Source organism: Myodes glareolus, chromosome 4 (assembly GCF_982192425.1).
Source record: "Myodes glareolus chromosome 4, mMyoGla1.1, whole genome shotgun sequence".
Lineage (NCBI taxonomy): Eukaryota > Metazoa > Chordata > Mammalia > Rodentia > Cricetidae > Myodes > Myodes glareolus.
The window spans coordinates 83,549,327-83,566,575 of NC_142029.1; the positions used below are offsets into that span (position 1 = coordinate 83,549,327).

The following is a 17,249-nucleotide window of genomic DNA, read 5'->3' on the forward strand; positions in this document are numbered from 1 at the left end:
TGTTCCTGGGAACAGAAGCTAGAGGCCTGGCTTAATTTCTCATGGGTATTAAGTCGTTTGTATCCCTACGGCATGCAAGAGAGAGGAACTTCAGCAGCCAGATCAAAACCTAGGTCAGAGGATTCCAGGGAACTGGCAGGGCGGCTTCCTCTCCTAGGTTGTATAGCACCAACAGAAGTCTAGGTAGCTTAGGCCAGAGGGGCCTGCAGTCTTCTGATAGCGCTGCAACGGCCATTCCACGCCCACAAATTTCAGTAGTCACGATCATGATACCCGTTGAGAGCAGCCTAGAGAAGTTGAAGATTGGACCTCCTGGCCTTCCTCGTCCGCTTCGGCACCCGTTAGATCTGCACTACTGGACCCACTAAGCGTGGTTCTACCTCCGTCGTTTTGTGCACTGATATGTTGGGGGAGGCGGAATACCCACTCCTGAGAAAAGGATCACTGCCCATCCTTGAGAGTCTTGGGAGATGTCACTGCTCACACGTGACAGACGTCAACACTGCTCACAGCTGGGAGACGTCACTCCTCACCCTTGGGGTACTTATGAGGTTTCCAGCTGTGGGCAGTATAAAGACCAGTGTCCAAACTCAGGCCATCTGAAGACCACTGTTCACACCTGCAAAGGCTAAGGGTCATCCAGCCTTCAAGATGCCTAGGGGGAAACAGCAACCACAGGCTCTCGACACCACCACAGAGGGCAGCCATCCCCAACCCCCTCAAAAATGCAACAATCCGAGGCAGGCCCCAGAGCACACCCCTGCAGTGACCGAACAGAAGGCAGCCACACCCCGGGGCAGAAGCCGGGTGGGGCCGGTGGCACGCTCACAGCCCTCCCAGTCCAAGCTACCCGCCCAGGGTTCGCGCACACGAGGTCCTCCTGCAGGCCAGCGGATCCCAGAGCGGGTCAACCCCGCGGACCCACGCAAGGGCAAGGGGCCGGCCTCGGGGCGGCGTGACAGTCGGCAGCGGACACCCTCCACCCCGAAACCGGAGCCCTCCGCTACGAAGCCCGAGCCCTGCACCATGGCCCGCGGCGGGAGTCAGAACTGGAGCTCCGGGGAGTCGGACGGCCAGCCGGAGGAGCAGACATCCGAGGAGAGCGGGTGAGCGCGCGCGCGCCGGGCTGGCCCGAGAACCGAGCCCAGGAGCCGCCGGAACCTCCGCGAAGGTTCTGGGTCTTTATGGCGTCACGCCTCCTAGCGGAACCTTCCGCCGGCGCCGAATAAAAGCCCGCGGCGGAGGCGCCGGCGGCTCGAGTGCGGCTGTGCCAGGCGCGCAAGTGGGTCCCGGGCGCACGCTCGGGACAGAGCCCCGGGAGCGGCGGCGACCGAGACGGTGACGCGCAGGCCGGCGGCGGGGGCGCGGGCCGGGGGCCCCGGGGGCGTCGGGGACGCGCTGACCCGCCTCGCCCGCCCCACCCCGTAGAAACAAGATGGTGAAGGAAACCGAGTACTATGACATCCTGGGGGTGAAGCCCAGCGCGTCCCCGGAGGAGATCAAGAAGGCCTATAGGAAGCTGGCGCTCAAGTACCACCCGGACAAGAACCCGGATGAGGGCGAGAAGGTGCGGGGCTGCGGGGGGCGCCGGGGTCACTGGAGGACCCGGGCTGTGAATTATTGACGGCGGCGCGGAGGCTGTCTGCAGGCGCCAAGCCAGTCCGAGGGAGGCCGCGGGGCGCGGTCAGTGGGGGACACCTAGCCGGGTGCGTCTGATGCGGGCTGCGAGCCCCAGCAGCCACTCTACAAGTGTTTTTGGAGCCTCTGCCTCTCGGCTGTTGAGGACCCTGGTGGGCTCCAGCACTAACCTGTGCGAGCCCAGCTCTCTCAGCTCCTTCTGGCATTCCTGTGGGAGAGGACGCCAGCTAACCAGAAACCCCGGCACGGGTGAACAGACGCTGCGTGCTTGGTGGGCACCGCTGGCAGCGAACTACTTTTGTGTTTATATTCCATTTGTTGCATAAGCCCTAGGGATGTTTTTGTGATCTCAGTTGTACCCTAGACAACTAGGTTGTCTAGGTTTTTTGAGAGGAAATGAGTGGATGTGATCTGTGAGGCCACCTCCTGCCTGTATCCAGTTTTAGGACACCGAATTGTCACTTTTTTGGTTGTTGTTAAACAGGGATGCAGAAGTCTGTAACCTGACACATCTGTTTATAGTGAGAACTCCGGGTTTCCTGTGACAAATGACCCGCAGTTGACCATAAGTATCTACAGATAATAGGCTGAAATGCTCTGCATATTAGTGACCTAAATTAAACCTTTCATCCTGTTTACAGAAATAAAACATTCATTTTGTTCCCAAAGAGGACATGCCCCACCTGAATAGGCGACTAAGTGTACCAGCCATTGTAAGGAGAGCTGGCTAGCTATCCCATTTTTTCCCCCTTCACGCCTGCCATTTAAAAAACAAAACAAGCAAACCAAAAGGGGGAGCAAAAAAACTTTTGGATGTCCCAGATGAGTTTGGGGATGAGTGCCATGGTAGAAGCTGAGAGCAGTGGCGTCTGGACTGCTTTTGGAGCCACCGATTATCCATCCCGTCTAGCATTTAGACCTGTGGAAATGACACTTGGATCAAAATATCTGTCTGTCTTTGTAATTCCAAGCTGAAGCAGGCAAGCTACTTAAGGAAGGCTGGCTGGTGGCAGCAATGATAGAATATTTATATTTAGCCACATGTGCCGAACGTGGCTGTCACAAGTTTCAAGCACTTCTCTGTAAGACCATTCTACCCGTTTGTGTGCTCTGGTCTATATTTAGGTGGCTTACTGTAGCTTTTTAACATCACTGGCTTCTGCATTGTGTTGGTGATTTGCAGATGTATTCCCTCAGTTCCTGGTTGTCTGTTGCTGACATTCTGTTTTTGATATTTCTTTGTGTATGGGTGCTTTGCCTGAGTGTGTATTTGTGCACCACGTGCCTGCCTGTGGTGCCCGTGGATGTTGGGTCCTCTGGGACTGGAGTTATAGACAGTTGTGAGCTACCATGTGGGTGCTGGGAATTGAACCCTGGTCCTCTGCAAGAGCAGCCAGTGCTCTTAACTGCTGAGCTGCCTCTCCAGCCCTGCTGACACTCTCCTTTAAGGAGAGCTTCTAGGCTTCTGACATCATATTCAGCAAGCAGCTTGGGGGAAAGCCTTGCACTCTGGGTTCCAGTCACATCACGTTCACCAAGCAGTTCCCCATTTGCTTGCCATTTGAGATGAGGGTGCATTTGGTGTGGTTACATTTGCCCTCTTCACATAGTACCTACTTGCCTGGGCAGGTCATTTACCCTTTGTTTGAAACGAATATTTGTTTATAGCCAGGTATTCAAGTTAGTATTAAATAAATCTTTTACACAGTGAGATGGGGCAGGTCCATCTTTTTTTTTGCGGGGAGTGGGGCAATGTGTACCCACTTTTGGAAATGCACCTCCCTCTCTACTTCCCATGAGGGGACAATTCCCTAATGGACCTTATTGGTCTAGTGCCTGTTCCACATGAGTGTGTGTGTGTGTGGGGGGGGGTCTAGTCATGCCGTGTAAATGGAAGTGTTCGTTGGCAGCCTGAGTGAATAACGAAGTCAGGAGAAGAAACAGACTTTAATTCTGTAATTCGACATATATGCAGGAGCGTTCCCAGAAGTGGGGGGAGAGCCAGAGTGGAGGAGGACTGGGGGGAACTGTGGATTGCAGAGCAGTGGGGGTGAGGAGACTAGGGACACAATCTCTAGAAACTGCTAGAGAGATCCCCAGGAGGCTCCTTCCCTTCATCACTCATCACACAACTTCTTTTGTCCTGGGATGTGCTGGGCACACCATGCCGGCTATTTCCCCAGGTTTTTTCGTGAGGATTTTGTGGGTAGTTTTGGGTGGGAATTTGCTGGGGTTTTTTTTCCACCTAAGTTTGTCACTGGATTAAGGTCGTCCTCACAATTAGACTGAGTCTGTGCTTCCCCACCTTGTCCTGGGACAGCTGGGAAGCCCTCAGTGTTGGTCTTTGTTTTCTGCTCTGTTGTCCTGTGTTGCTAAGCAGTGGGCAGCCTGTGTTTGTCGTCACTCTGCCCTGCATGGAGTCTGTGCTTGTTCTAGCTGCAGTTGGTTTTCTGCAAGACCTGGGGCGGGGGGGGTGCAGGCCAGCAATAGTCCCTTTCAGGGATGGCGAGAGGACATCATTTATTGAGATGTGTCTGGTCCTTTGGCCAGTTCCATTGTAAATTTTAGTTTGAGTGACAGGTTTTCAAGATAAAGCTCTTGGCAGACTGTTACAGTACAGAAAGTTTCAGAGAATGAGCTGGGCCTATAGATCAGTTGGTAAAGTGCTTACCCAGCATGCACAGGGCCCTGGGAGTTGGTCCCCAGTGCCACATCAGACAGGTGTCGTGGTATATGCCTGCAATCCTAGCACTTGGGAGATAAAAGCAAATGGATCTGAAGTTCAAGGCTATTTTTGCTATATAGTAAGTTTGTGGGCAACCTGGGATTTGTTAGACCCTGTCTTAAAGAAAAAGGAAAAGCTAGGAAGTTTCAGCGTATAAAAGAAAAGTCTCTCAGAGCATGCCGGTTCCGACCGTGAGCCTCTCCAATCACCCCCACTCCCACCCACCCTTCTTCCTTTCTTTTGTTTCTGTTTTCATGTTGTTACAGTCTCATCCAGTAGTGCAGGTGACTTCATGGCAACCCTCCTGCCTCAGTCTCCTCGGGTGCAGGAACTATAGGATGAGCTAATATACCTGGCTTTCTTTTTTCTTCACTTAATAACTTATCATAACCTATGTGGCTCTCAGAGCCATTTCTTAGCTGAAGTCCATGAAAGGTCTATGGTAAAGATCAGAGAACCCTAATCCCAACTGGGAAGAAAGGAGACCTTCATAGGAGCTGAATTAGACCCTGGAGTACAGGGTCCCCAGAGGTAGGAGAACCTGTTACCAGCATTTGGGGCCTCTGTCCCATCAGGTCTGGCCTGCAGCTGAGTCCACCAAGTGACAGAACAGTTCTGTTCTATTCTTCAGTCTGTCTGTTAGGTCCAAGCCTCTTTGGGGCATTCTGGGTATTTGGTGAGTGTTTTAGTAGGCCCACTCCTGGAGCATCCTTACTTTCAAAGAGACCAGAAGCCCTAGGGGCAGGGAGCTTGTTAGTTCCTGACCTTCCAAACTATTTAGGGAACCCCTGTGTCTCAGGTTGGTGTGTTTTTATGGTTTTGTTTTGCTAAAGAAAGCAATGGTAGTGGGTGATACTCACTTCCTTGAAAAAAAAATTAGAGGAATGAATTTGTCTAAAGATCTAACTGCCAGGTGTATGATGCTGATGGCTTTGTGTGTGTTAGCGTGGAGGTACATGCATGCCGTGGCCTCTGGTGGAGGGGAGACAACTTGTGAAGTCAGTACTTGCCTTCTGCCTTGCTTTCGAAGCTGCACCTTTCTTGTTTCTGCTGCTCTGCAGAGTACTCCAGGCTAGTTGGCCCTAGAGCAACCCCTGTCTCCTCCCTTCGCCCTGGAGGATTACAGATGTACACCACAACAGCTTCTGTGTGTGTTCTGGGGATCTGAACTTGGGTCATCAGGTTTGCATGGTAAGCACTTGTACCCACTGAGCCATCTTCCCCAGGAAGGCTTTTTAAGACTCCCTCCTGGGGGCTGCAGAAATGGCAGAGAGGTTAAGAGCGCTTACCATGTGTGGGTCCCTGGCACCCAGATCAGGGGGATCCTTATGTCCCCTCTGTCCTCCAGGGGAGCCTACATGCACATATGGATATGTACACATACACATACTTCTGCCCTTCAGAGTAAAGACCAGCCTCAGGAGGGCCAAGAGCCAACCTCATTCATATCTGAACTTCCAGAATTGAGCTCTTTGTTTAGTAAATATTTGCTAAGTATCATCCAAATGGCAGACACAGTTGTAGGCTTAGGGATGCCCTTAGTACTCCAAGTTGACAGAAACCCTGTCTTCATGGGGCTTCTCTTACAGTGGGCCATAGCATGTAATAGATGGTACAGCAAGTCTGGGTAGTGGTGGTGCATGCTTTTAATCCCAGCACTCAGGAGGCAGAGGCAGTGGATCTCTGTAAGTTAGAGGCCAGCCTGGTCTACAAAAAGAGTTCCAGGATATTCAGAACTGTTCCACAAAGAAACCCAGTCTCAAACCAAACCAAAATAAAACAAAACAAGAAATAGATGGTACAACTTGATAGAAAATATTGCCCTTGGAAGGGCTGAGAGACCGCAGGTGGGCTTGTAGTTTGGAAGCTGGGACGGGACATGTGGGGTTGGGCTGGGAAAGGAGGCTTCCAGCAGAGACAGGAAGACCTGTGCTTGTCACAGGGACCCCTGGGGCACATGGTACAGTTTCAGAAAGAGCAATGAGGCTGTGGACTAGAGCCAGAATTGGGATCGGGAACTTGGAAGATGGAGGCAGGAAGACTTGTGAGTTTGAAGTCATCCTGGGTGATACAGTGAGTTCTAGGCCAGCCTGTGCTACAAAGTGAGACTATATAGAAAAGCAAAACAAAACCATCAGAGGCCGGGGGTGGGGGTGGGGGAGGAAGGCAGAGCTGGGTTGTAGATGGCTGCAAGGATGGTGGCTTGGGAGGGTCCCAGTTCACAGGCTTGGTGCAGAGCAGGCTGGAAGGAGCGAGGTCACAAGACATCAGAGGACAGAACCGTGTGTTTTAGCGTATGTCTTATTTTAGGAAGGTCTATATACTTGAGAAGAGCGTGACAGGAAACATACCCTCCACAACGACAAATAAATGGTCACACAGTTGTCCTATTTGCTAGAGCTTTTGTGAATAATATGCAGTTAAATACTGTATGCCGCACACTCTCCCTGGGAGAAAGGATACCATAGTAGTTAGCAAACGTATGACTTTCACATGGTAACATATTTAATATTTCCCCATTTGTTCCAATAGCATCCTTTATAACCATTTTTTTCCTGTGCATAATACACCCCAGAATGAACCTCTGTGTTTGGTTTATTTATCTTTTAGACTTACAGACTGTCTCTCCCTCAATTTGGGTTTCCTAGTTCTTTTTGTTGTTTGTTTATTTTTTGGATTTTGAGACAGGGTTTCTCTGTGTAGCCCTGACTGTCCTGGAACTCGCTCTGTAGACCAGGTTGGCCTCGAACTCAGAGATCCTCCTGCCTCTGCCTCCCTAGTGCTGGGATTAAAGGTGTGGTCACCACTGCCCAGCTACTAGTTCTTTTCTACAGCTGGCTTCTGGTGATAAATTTCTGGCAGGTGTGCCACACATGGGGTTCTATGTCTGTCACCAAGTTCAGGAATGATGGCTGGGGGAATAGGATTTGTTGACAGGTGAGGCAGGTGAATATCTCCCCTATGCCCAACTGGGGATGCCAGGATTGTCGGGCAGGACTGTGAGGGGCAGTACAGGTCTACCCGCAGCAGCTGGCATGCCAGCAGGTGCTTACAGGTGGCTGTGGTTGAATTTCACACCTGTAAACTAGTAACGTGGTCCCTCTAGCTGGAAAGCCTGGGGGCACCTGGAGCCCTGGGCTGCAGCCGTTTATAGGTGAAGCCTTGCTGGATCTCCCATCTCCAGGGGAACCCCATGTCTTCTAGCTGGTTCTGCCTGTGTGGAGACAAGCTTTTTCCCCCTTCCTATTTCTAGCCCTGTTCTCGGAACAAATTTCTTTATGATATTTGTCCCTTACGCCCCACTTAAAAAAGACAACAAATATGTAGACTAATGGCTGGAGGGATTGGCTTTTGTGATTACATTTGGAGGTAGGCTTGCATATAGGAAAATATCTCAAACCTCTCTGGGACTCATTTTAAATCTCTCATTTTTTTCCCCAAAGTTTAAACTTATATCCCAGGCATATGAAGTACTTTCAGATCCAAAGAAAAGAGACATCTATGACCAAGGTGGAGAACAGGCAATTAAAGAAGGGGGCTCGGGTAGCCCCAGCTTCTCTTCACCCATGGATATCTTTGACATGTTCTTTGGTGGTGGAGGACGGATGACTAGAGAGAGAAGAGGTAAATGGTTTGAACTTAATTTTTCCCATTTATTTGTGTGTGTGTGTACGTGTGTGTGCGTGCGTGCATGCACGAGCAGCACTGTGTGTAAGACAGAGACAACTTGCAAGAGTTGCTTCTCTCCTTCGGAACTCAGGTTCTCAGGCTTGGTGGTAAATGCCCTTACTCTCTGAGCTATCTTCCCAGCCTGTAATGTTTGTAAACAATGTAAGCAAGCTTTATATTGTACATGTTGCAGGAATCAAGATGTATGCTTTAAAAGGGTGTGGCTGTGGTATTTGGGGATTTTTAAAATAGTTCTGAATTTTAGTATTCAGGCTGCTGGAAGTTCTTGTGTGTGTACCTTTCCAGTGTTCCACATAAAAAGAGTGGATGGGTTTATAGACAGAATAGAGGAACACGCGTACTGCTAGCATCCAGGAGGCCGGGGTAGGAGTTTTACTGAGTTCTAGGCCAGCCAGAGTTGCATAGTGATACCCTTGGAAGGTCAAGTCAATCTGTTTTGGATCAGGCACCAAAGTGTCCAAAGGGACATAATTGACACCTCAGTGCTTAGCAAATCTTCTATCAAGAGTGTCCCTCTTCCCTCTCCCCTCCCCCCACCACTTCTCATCAACTCTTGGGCCCCATCTAGGCTAGGGCCTGTAGGCTCCCTCATTACTGTGATGGGGACACTGCCCTGTTCAGGGTGGCCTCATCCCCAGCCAACATCAGATTTTCTAAGAGACGGAGTTGACCTCTGTTTTAAAATCTTTGTAAAATAAATGACTTTTTCAAAATCCATTCTGGCTGACAGCTTCAACCCAGGAGGTAAATGAGCCCAACCTCCTGCTGCCTTGGGTTCATCTTCCCCTTACGCTTCAGGATTCCATGTGTCCTAGGCTGCCCTCAAATCCCCTGTGTAGCTGAGGGTTGATCTTGAGCTTGTGATCCTCCTGCTTCTGCCTCCCAGAGCTTGGTGCACGTTAGATAACTCCCCCTGCCCACTGTGCTCCACCCTCAGGCTCTCCTCACCGCTGCTGCCCGCGGTGACTGCTGTGTTAGTGAATTCTCTCCCTGGCCCACAGCCCCTCCCCTGCCAGCTCACTGCTGATAATCCACTTTGGATCCTAAAGCCATATAGGCAGCCAAGCTGACTACGCTGCTAGATAAAATCAGGAGAAATGTGTCTTTCATTAGTTTTAAGATGTGTGACTATGGCCTGTGAGAAACCCTGGGTGAGTGTATTTGTTCTCACGTTATAATTGGCTTTGAACTTTAAAAAGCATGGGTGTCGATTCTGTGCACACAGTGTTCTGAAAATCCCAGTGTTTATGAGGGAAAATCTGTCCCCCGCCTCTGGGTGTTCTGCCTGCTCGTGTAATTGACGGTGTGCACATGATTAAAGCTCCGGGCATTCTCTTGCCCAGCTCTAGCTGTCCTGAAATAAAAAGCTTCACACCCTTAATTAAGTCATCTCTCAAAGTTGGCAGCCAATAAACCAGGACACCTTGTCCTAGTGACGCCCAGAACACCTGGGCAGCAGAGAAGGTGCTGCTGTGTTGGTCCCCCGGAGCAGGTGTACTGCACCTGAGGGCTTGACCCCCTCCCCATCCTGCATGCAGATAGAAGATTTGGTCAGAGAAAGCGTTGCTGCTTGTCCATGCACTGCAGGAGGCTTGGAGAGTGAGCGGTCTGGTGCCCGTGCAGAAGTCAGTGGGGGAGACTCAGCCCTTCATCTGAGGAAAGGGCTGTCCCGTGGAGGACTTCATGTCTCCCTGCCCTCAGACGTGCTCTCAGAAAACAGGTGGAGGCTTTCTGAGAGGTGGAAGCTCTCCCATGGCAGGGGACCTGTAGGATGGGTTGGTTTGATGATGAAGCCTTACTTCTCTGGGGGAGGAGGCGGCCCCAGCTCTGAGGATTGGGGACTTATTTTTTACTCTCCGAGCTCTCTTCGGGTCCACCACCCAGGTCCCAAAGAAATCACACTCACAGTCTATTTCTTATGAATGCCTGGCCTTAGCTTGGCTTGTTTCTAGCCAGCTTTTTTTTTTTAACTTAAATTATCCCGTCTACCTTTTTGTCTCTGGACTTTTACTTTCCTCTATTTCTGTATATCTTGCTTTATTTCTTACTCCGAGGCTGGCTGGGTAGCTCGCCTCCTCTTTTCTTGCTCCTTGATCTTCTCTTCTCGTAGTTCTCCTTCTGTTTATTTTCTCTGCCATCCTGCCCTGCCTATCCTTTCTCCTGCCTCACTACTGGCCATTCAGCTCCTTATTAGACCAATCAGGTGTTAGACAGGCAAAGTGACACAGCTTCACTGAGTTAAACAAACACAGCATAAAGAATGCAACACATCTTTGCATCATTAAACAAATGTTCCACAGCATAAACAAATGTAGCACATATTTAACTAATATTGTACAATAGGGACTCTGCAAGGGTCATGTGGTATAGTGTAAAACAGTGGTCGGATCAGTCCGGTAACTGGCTCTCTCCCTCGGCAGGCAAGAATGTCGTACACCAGCTGTCAGTAACTCTGGAAGACTTATATAATGGAATCACTAAGAAACTGGCCCTCCAGAAAAATATAATCTGTGAGAAATGTGAAGGTAAAAACTAATTTTGGAACGACACTCATGCTCAGATCTCTTGCTTCTACTTGATCTTTTCAAATGTGGGTACCAAGCAGGGTTTGTAAACAGGGAACCCTGCAGTCCCACCTGTTTGAATGTTTCTATTTTTCTGGGTTGAACAGCTATTCGATGTGTTGATATTTATCCTAAAAGTTTCAAAATCTGGACATTTCTCCTAATGTGGGGGTTGGTGGTTTCTCTGCAAAGGGTGCGACAGCAAACATCGTCAGCTTTCATCTGCCATCACAGCGTGTGAGGGAATGTGCCTGTGTCCCAGTAAAGCCTTATGTAGGTTAATATAATTCACACAAATGTCGTCCACAGAGAGCTAGTCCAGCTGTGACAGCCTGCACTGATATGACTGGTGTCTTGCAGTTCCCTGCATGCCATGCACCTGTGGCGTGGGTGTGAGCGCCCTGGGGTTTAGATGTTAACATCTGGAGAGGCTCTGCCTGCCTGTTCCTTCCACACAGCCACAAGGCAGTGCCCAGCGGGATAGGCGGCTCCCCACTGAAAGGAGTGCATCTCTCCTGCTTGTTGTCTCCCACCTCCGCAGGCATTGGCGGAAAGAAGGGGTCCGTGGAGAAGTGCCCTCTGTGCAAGGGGCGGGGGATGCAGATCCATATTCAGCAGATCGGGCCGGGCATGGTGCAGCAGATCCAGACTGTGTGCATCGAGTGCAAGGGCCAGGGCGAGCGCATCAACCCCAAGGACCGTTGCGAGAACTGCAGCGGTGCCAAAGTTATCCGCGAGAAGAAGGTTATTGAGGTACACGTGGAGAAAGGTGAGGCTGCATGCTTAGTGCCGTAGGGCTCACACGCTGATCTTGGCATCCATGGGGTGTCAGCGATGTGGCTGTGTGGCAGCATGTTTACCAGACAAGGACGGCCAGGAGCCCCTTTCTAGGTCATCTTCCTATGACCTTTCCTGGCCTGAGGAAGGACCAACGAGGTCACAGAAAAACTTTTAAAAGTTTTCCCAATGAAGCCTTGACTTCAGGGCTGTTCAGCTGCCCTCACCTGTCCTCCTCAGTGTCCTTTGGAATCTTTTGAAGTATTCTTCCCAACAGCTTTTATTGCTCACTGGGTGCCAGAGCTTTCAAAGGTTTTTGAACCTGTCCCTTCCCTACACACACACACACACACACACACACACACACACACACACACACACTTTCTCCTCTGCTGCTCCAGATTCTCCCAAATGCAGTACCTTTCCTTGTTGTCTCATCTGGTACCATCATCTTAAGGCACATTTCTGTCCCTTCTGTTTTTCCAAAGATCCTGATTCTGAATTTCTGATCCAGCAAATATGTCATGTATCAGATGAGGCCAAAGGTCAAATCATGAGCTGCTAGAAGACCTTAAACCTGCCTTGACCTTGTGTCTGTAACCAACATTCTCTTGGCTTCAGACCACAGAGCCTGAAGTGGGTTGTGACCTCCACACACTTGAGTGCACGTGGCCTAGGAGTGTGATCTGGTCAGATGTGGGATCTTATTTACCCTCTTCCTGCTTCACCTTTGACTCAGCCAGTGGTGGAAGTAAAGCCTTTGCTTGGCAATTGTCCCAGCTACTCCTCCAACACCGCGCCCACGGGAGGCTGAGAGGTTTAATGAGTTAAGAGTCCCCAAAGATCTCACTGAGCTCTAGCAGTGAGAAGTGGCTAATCCGCAGGGTGATGTTTCATAGGTATGAAGGATGGGCAAAAGATACTGTTTCATGGAGAAGGAGATCAGGAGCCTGAGCTGGAGCCTGGTGATGTCATAATTGTGCTTGATCAGAAGGATCATAGTGTCTTTCAGAGACGAGGCCATGATTTGATCATGAAAATGAAAATTCAGCTTTCTGAAGCTCTTTGTGGCTTCAAGAAGACCATAAAAACGCTGGATGATCGAGTCCTTGTTATCACATCCAGGTCAGGTAGGTACCACCCTCCCCGTCTGCATGTTGACCATCAGTTCGTGCACAGCAGTCTGTATTCACAAGTGCAGCTTAGTACTCCCTAAATATTTTAAAATAATGAAGTCATCTTATTCTTTTAAAGATATATTTTTAATTATGCATACGTGTATATGTCCTTGTGTGGGTATGTGCGTTAGTGTAAATGTACCTGTGGAGGCCAGAGGATCTTCCTGGAGCTAGCGTTACAAACAAGCAGTCACCTGACATGTTCAGACTCTGCTCCTGAACTATAAGAACAGAACCTATTCTCAACTGCTAAACCATCTTTCAAGCCCCTAAATTTAATTTCTTACGATATACTCTGTGTGTGTGTGTAGGTCAGAGGACAACTTTGGGGAGTCGATCCTGTCCTCTCGGGTTCTGGGGGTCCCACTCGGGGCGTCGTTTGTGCAGTCAGAGCCTTTACCTGCTGCGCTTCTCATCAGCCTCACGCTGTGAAGTTGCCACATGCCTGGAGAATGCGATGAATTTCTTTACTATTCTCCTGGGGTAGGAAGTGGGCTCTCAAGTAAGAGTCTTCTGAGCCTGAAACTTTATCTAGAGTCTTCCAGTTAAGCTTAAAATTTACACATTTGGTAGTAGAACACAGCTGACCACAAGCCTTTTCTATCAAGTAGGGTCTGTGCTGATTCTGTATGTTCCTCTGGTTTCTGAGCTGCTATATATGGGAATGCTTTCAAATAGCATTTTCCTGATGTTGGGGGGAGACATTAGCTGTGAGCATATCTTCAGAGGCTTCCACAGGAACTGACTGCACACAGCCATGGGAGTTGTCTCTCGGCTGAAAAGGGGTCCTAGGACCCCAGGAAGGCTGCTGTTTACACACGTCGTGGATCCATGCTGGCTCTAGAGCACCTGTCTAGAAGGGACTGAGGTTGAGGCTGGGCTAGTGGTAAAGGCAGCAGTGCACAGCCAAGGTGTCTGAATAATATGGAAGAAGCTAACCATTCTAGGTGCTCTAGGGTCTTGGCACAGGCAGAGTTTACCAATAAGGGGGTTGGAGGTTGTAACTGGCTGAGCCTGCAGCACAGGCGGCAGGAGCTGGTGATAAGACTGAAGTCCTGTGGGGGCAGGCGAGTACCTGCGTCTGTGGCCAGTCTCCAGGACCGCTCCTGCCTCTGCCCATTTCCTCTTCCTGCCTTCTCTTCTTCCCAGTCTTGTCTGTCGCCCCCCTCTGACTCCTCCTTTGCTGGAGATGGTGGAAAATGAGATTGCATTTCTAAACTCATCAATTTATGGTGATTTTTAAAAACCCGAGTTTCAAACTTATATGCATGATGGTATATGCACATAATCCTAGTACTCAGTATGCTGGAGCCAGAGATTGCAAGACTGAAGCCAGCCTGGGCTGAGTCTGAAAGATGCTTTTTCAGTGGAGACTGGATGTGTGTATGTGCTGGGGATGTAGCTCAGTGGATAGAGCGCAGTTCTAGATTCAGTCCCCAGCACCACACAGACCAGGTGTGCCGGTGCAGGCTCGTAAGCTGAGCAGGTAGAGCTTGAGCAAGAGGACCAGACGTAGAAAAAGCTGTAAGAATGAGACCGTCTCAAAAACAAAACATTTCTCAAGCTTACAAAAAGTTGTAGAGATAAAAACATACAAGGTCCACCAGTATGAGATTTGCCACTAACCTTTTACCCCATTTGCTCTTCCGTTTGTGCTGCGCATGCGTACGTGCACGTACTTACATATACTTAACCAAGGGTCAGTGGGAAGCACTGCACAGTGATGCAGTCTGTACAGTTTTAAAAGCCGATGCCTTTCTACAGGCTCCGCGCCACAACCCTCCCAGCTGCCCAGTCCCTCCTGTCACTTGAAGTAGAACGTTTAAGGACTGTGGTTCACACAAGGCTTTAAGTCATTGCTATAAACAGAACCAGCCTGGTTGTTGTGTTTCAGACCCCAAACATTGCCTCAACCCAGATGTAGCCGTTCTTAGAGCCAGGGCTTGCAGCATTTGAATGGCTTCTTTGGAAAAGTCTGTTCTTGACCAAGGGTGAGAATATGATGAGTTCAGGGCAACCTGGCAGAATTCCCTCAGGCAGGGCTGTTACAGGGGGAGCACTCCCTCTGCCTTTCCACCCCCAGCCTGGGGAAGGTGGGAGTCAAGGACAGAAGTAGGGTTATGGGGAAGGAACCCCAAAGGGAGGGAACACAAACCCTTAGAAATCCATTTCCTTCCTCAGGTAGGAAAAAGGGCAGGGCATCTAAAAAAACTGATAAGGATTTCTTTGGGGGATTTTGTGTGTGTGCGTGTGTGTGCGTGTGTGTGTGTGTGTGTGTGTGTGTCTTGCTCTTTTCCTTTCTCTTTTGATATTGGTTTCTCTTTCATCTTCTCCTCCCTTCCTTCACTGTTGAACCTCTTGAGGACTCATGGCTGATTAAAGCAGGGGCTACCTCTGGCAGGGGTGACCAGGGCTTTTCCCTTTTCTCCCTTATGGTTCTCCACGCTTGGCCTCAGGGTTCCCATCTCCTAGCGAGTCTGAGGCAGCTTTGGGAGCTGGGCTGAGGACAGTATTAAGTGGCACCTGAGGAAACAGAAACAGAAAGGGTGTAGAAAACACTCCCACTAACAACACAAAGGCTCAGCAACCCGTGCCTATTCAGCCACGCAGTCACCTTATCATCCTACAGGGATGACCACCAGAAGAGAGTCATTGGCACACTGCGGATTTTAAAACTACTGATGACCTTGAAAAGTTACCATGAAAGACATCAACTTTCTGTAGAGTGCTGTTCCCCTGGGGAGGAACTGCTAAATAAGATGTCTTAGCTTCCTTTATCCCGTCCCCATTTTCTCTCAACATTCCTTTTTCTTGTCCGTTTTCATCTATTATGTTTTGTGGTGCTGCAGACTTGTGCATACTAGGCTCTTGTGCATACTAGGAAGCCCCTGGACAACTGAACTATAGCCCAGCCTTTGTCCATTTTCATGGGCACATTTTCAGACACCTCTCTGTCCCAGATGTCTTGCCTATTGGGAGATGACACTTTTAGTCTTAGGTGAGCATCTTAAGTGCCCCAGGTTCTAACCTCCCATGTTGCCTTTAGAGATATTGCCAGCATGGACAAGGCAGAGCATGTGGTGCGGATATCCCAGCTCACCAGCTTGAAGTAGAGCACGAGCTTTGTGAGCAGGCAAGGGCTCACCTGGCTCACTGTTCCTTGAGCAGGGAGCTGGGCGGCTCCTGTGAATCCCTTCTAAGCTCTGCCTGAACCTGCGAGCAGCACAGGCACCATCTCTGTGTTAGGGACATCCACAATCACTTGAAGAGACAGCGAGGCAGGTTCTGGCCCTATTGGAGGCCAGGTGAGGGGGGGCCTGGCTTTAAACCATTCCACATTATGGTAGAGGTCTCAGTGTGCTTGCTGACTTCCTGATGTGGGCCAGTCAGATAATCTGCCCATCATCAGTGCGGACCCAATAGAGCCCACCGTCACTGTCCTTAGGAGTCAACCTCTCCAGGCTTCCTTTGTCTTCCTTTCTCATACTGGAATCTTCTCTGTGGCAGGTGAGGTGATAAAGCATGGAGACCTGAAGTGTGTACGCAACGAGGGAATGCCCATCTACAAAGCCCCACTGGAGAAAGGGATGCTGATCATACAGTTTTTAGTAAGTGCAGCCTTTTCTCTGAGCCACACCATCAACTGCCTGGCCGGAAAGCCAAGAAACCCCATGTCCCTGTGTGCTCACCTCCGCAGGTCGTCTTCCCTGAAAAACACTGGCTTCCTCAAGAGAAGCTTTCTCAGCTGGAGGTTCTGCTTCCCCCTCGGCAGAAGGTGAGGATCACAGAGGACATGGATCAGGTGGAGCTGAAGGAGTTCAATCCCAATGAGCAGAACTGGCGCCAGCACAGGGAGGCCTATGAGGAGGATGATGATGGGCCCCGCGCTGGTGTGCAGTGCCAGACAGCATGATGGCGTGGCGTGGCATGGCCTGCTCGGACTAGTTCACGATGAATGTAAACGTGGCACAATGAAAATGGCATCGCTTTAATAGCCTCGTGTTTGGGGTGTCCTGTGTATGTGTTCAGCAGACTTCATTGCTGAGTTGTCTTTGGGTTTTCTTGTTTCTCTTCTAGTTGTAACTTAAGTTATAGCTTGATTTATATTTAAATGTTTTAAGTTCAATCATGTCTAGTCTGCATATGGAATCTGTTCATTTGTACTTTCAGGACATACTCTGGAGATGCTAGTACCACATTGACCCTTTGTGCTTCTTAGTGGCTTTGCCATGGTTCAGTTCCACAGTCGGCCCAGATAGCAATCCTTGGCCCCTAACAAAGGCCAAGAAGGTCTGGTCCATCTCTAATCTGTGGTTTTTCTCCCCTTCCTCCCTTGGCAAAGTCACCGAAGTATGAGCTCAGGTCTGCTAATATTTCTGAATCTAGACTTTAGACAATAAAAAGCACATATATGGCTTGCACTTGGCCCAGCATGCCTGTTCATACTGAGTAGGCTGCACTCAAAAGCTGCAGGGCCAGTCTAGCTCCTACTGTCTGTCCCCTTGAGTGGTTAGAAAGGGATTTGTCTAACCATCTGTCTGGGAAGTTTTCTGAACTTTCCAAGCCTTGTGATGACAAACCCATTTTAAATAAGCCAATAAAGCCATCTGCCTGTGACCCCACACCTTGTTCGTTGTGGTTTTAATGAGTATCTGTTGACAACCTTTGCAATGTTGT

General features: G+C 49.7%; 1 protein-coding gene across 1 annotated transcript; it reads left to right on the forward strand.

The window, feature by feature from the left end:
* Nucleotides 1-636: 636 nt before the first annotated feature.
* Nucleotides 637-17,194, forward strand: Dnaja4 (DnaJ heat shock protein family (Hsp40) member A4). Its single transcript, XM_085688773.2, has 8 exons — nt 637-1,106; nt 1,429-1,567; nt 7,807-7,987; nt 10,474-10,578; nt 11,159-11,386; nt 12,294-12,524; nt 16,080-16,180; nt 16,270-17,194. The coding sequence occupies exons 1-8, from the start codon at nt 652-654 to the stop codon at nt 16,483-16,485; spliced, it is 1,656 nt and encodes a 551-aa protein (XP_085544899.1). The 5' UTR covers nt 637-651; the 3' UTR covers nt 16,486-17,194.
* The last annotated feature ends 55 nt before the right edge of the window (nt 17,195-17,249 follow it).

Excerpts from the sequence above, each read along its gene's own strand:
- Dnaja4 (XM_085688773.2), top strand. The coding sequence starts at position 652 with ATGCCTAGGGGGAAACAGCAACCACAGGCTCTCGACACCACCACAGAG. Across the intron at positions 1,107-1,428 it reads CAGACATCCGAGGAGAGCGG|AAACAAGATGGTGAAGGAAA; the intron begins GTGAGCGCGCGC and ends CCCACCCCGTAG. Across the intron at positions 7,988-10,473 it reads GATGACTAGAGAGAGAAGAG|GCAAGAATGTCGTACACCAG; the intron begins GTAAATGGTTTG and ends CTCCCTCGGCAG.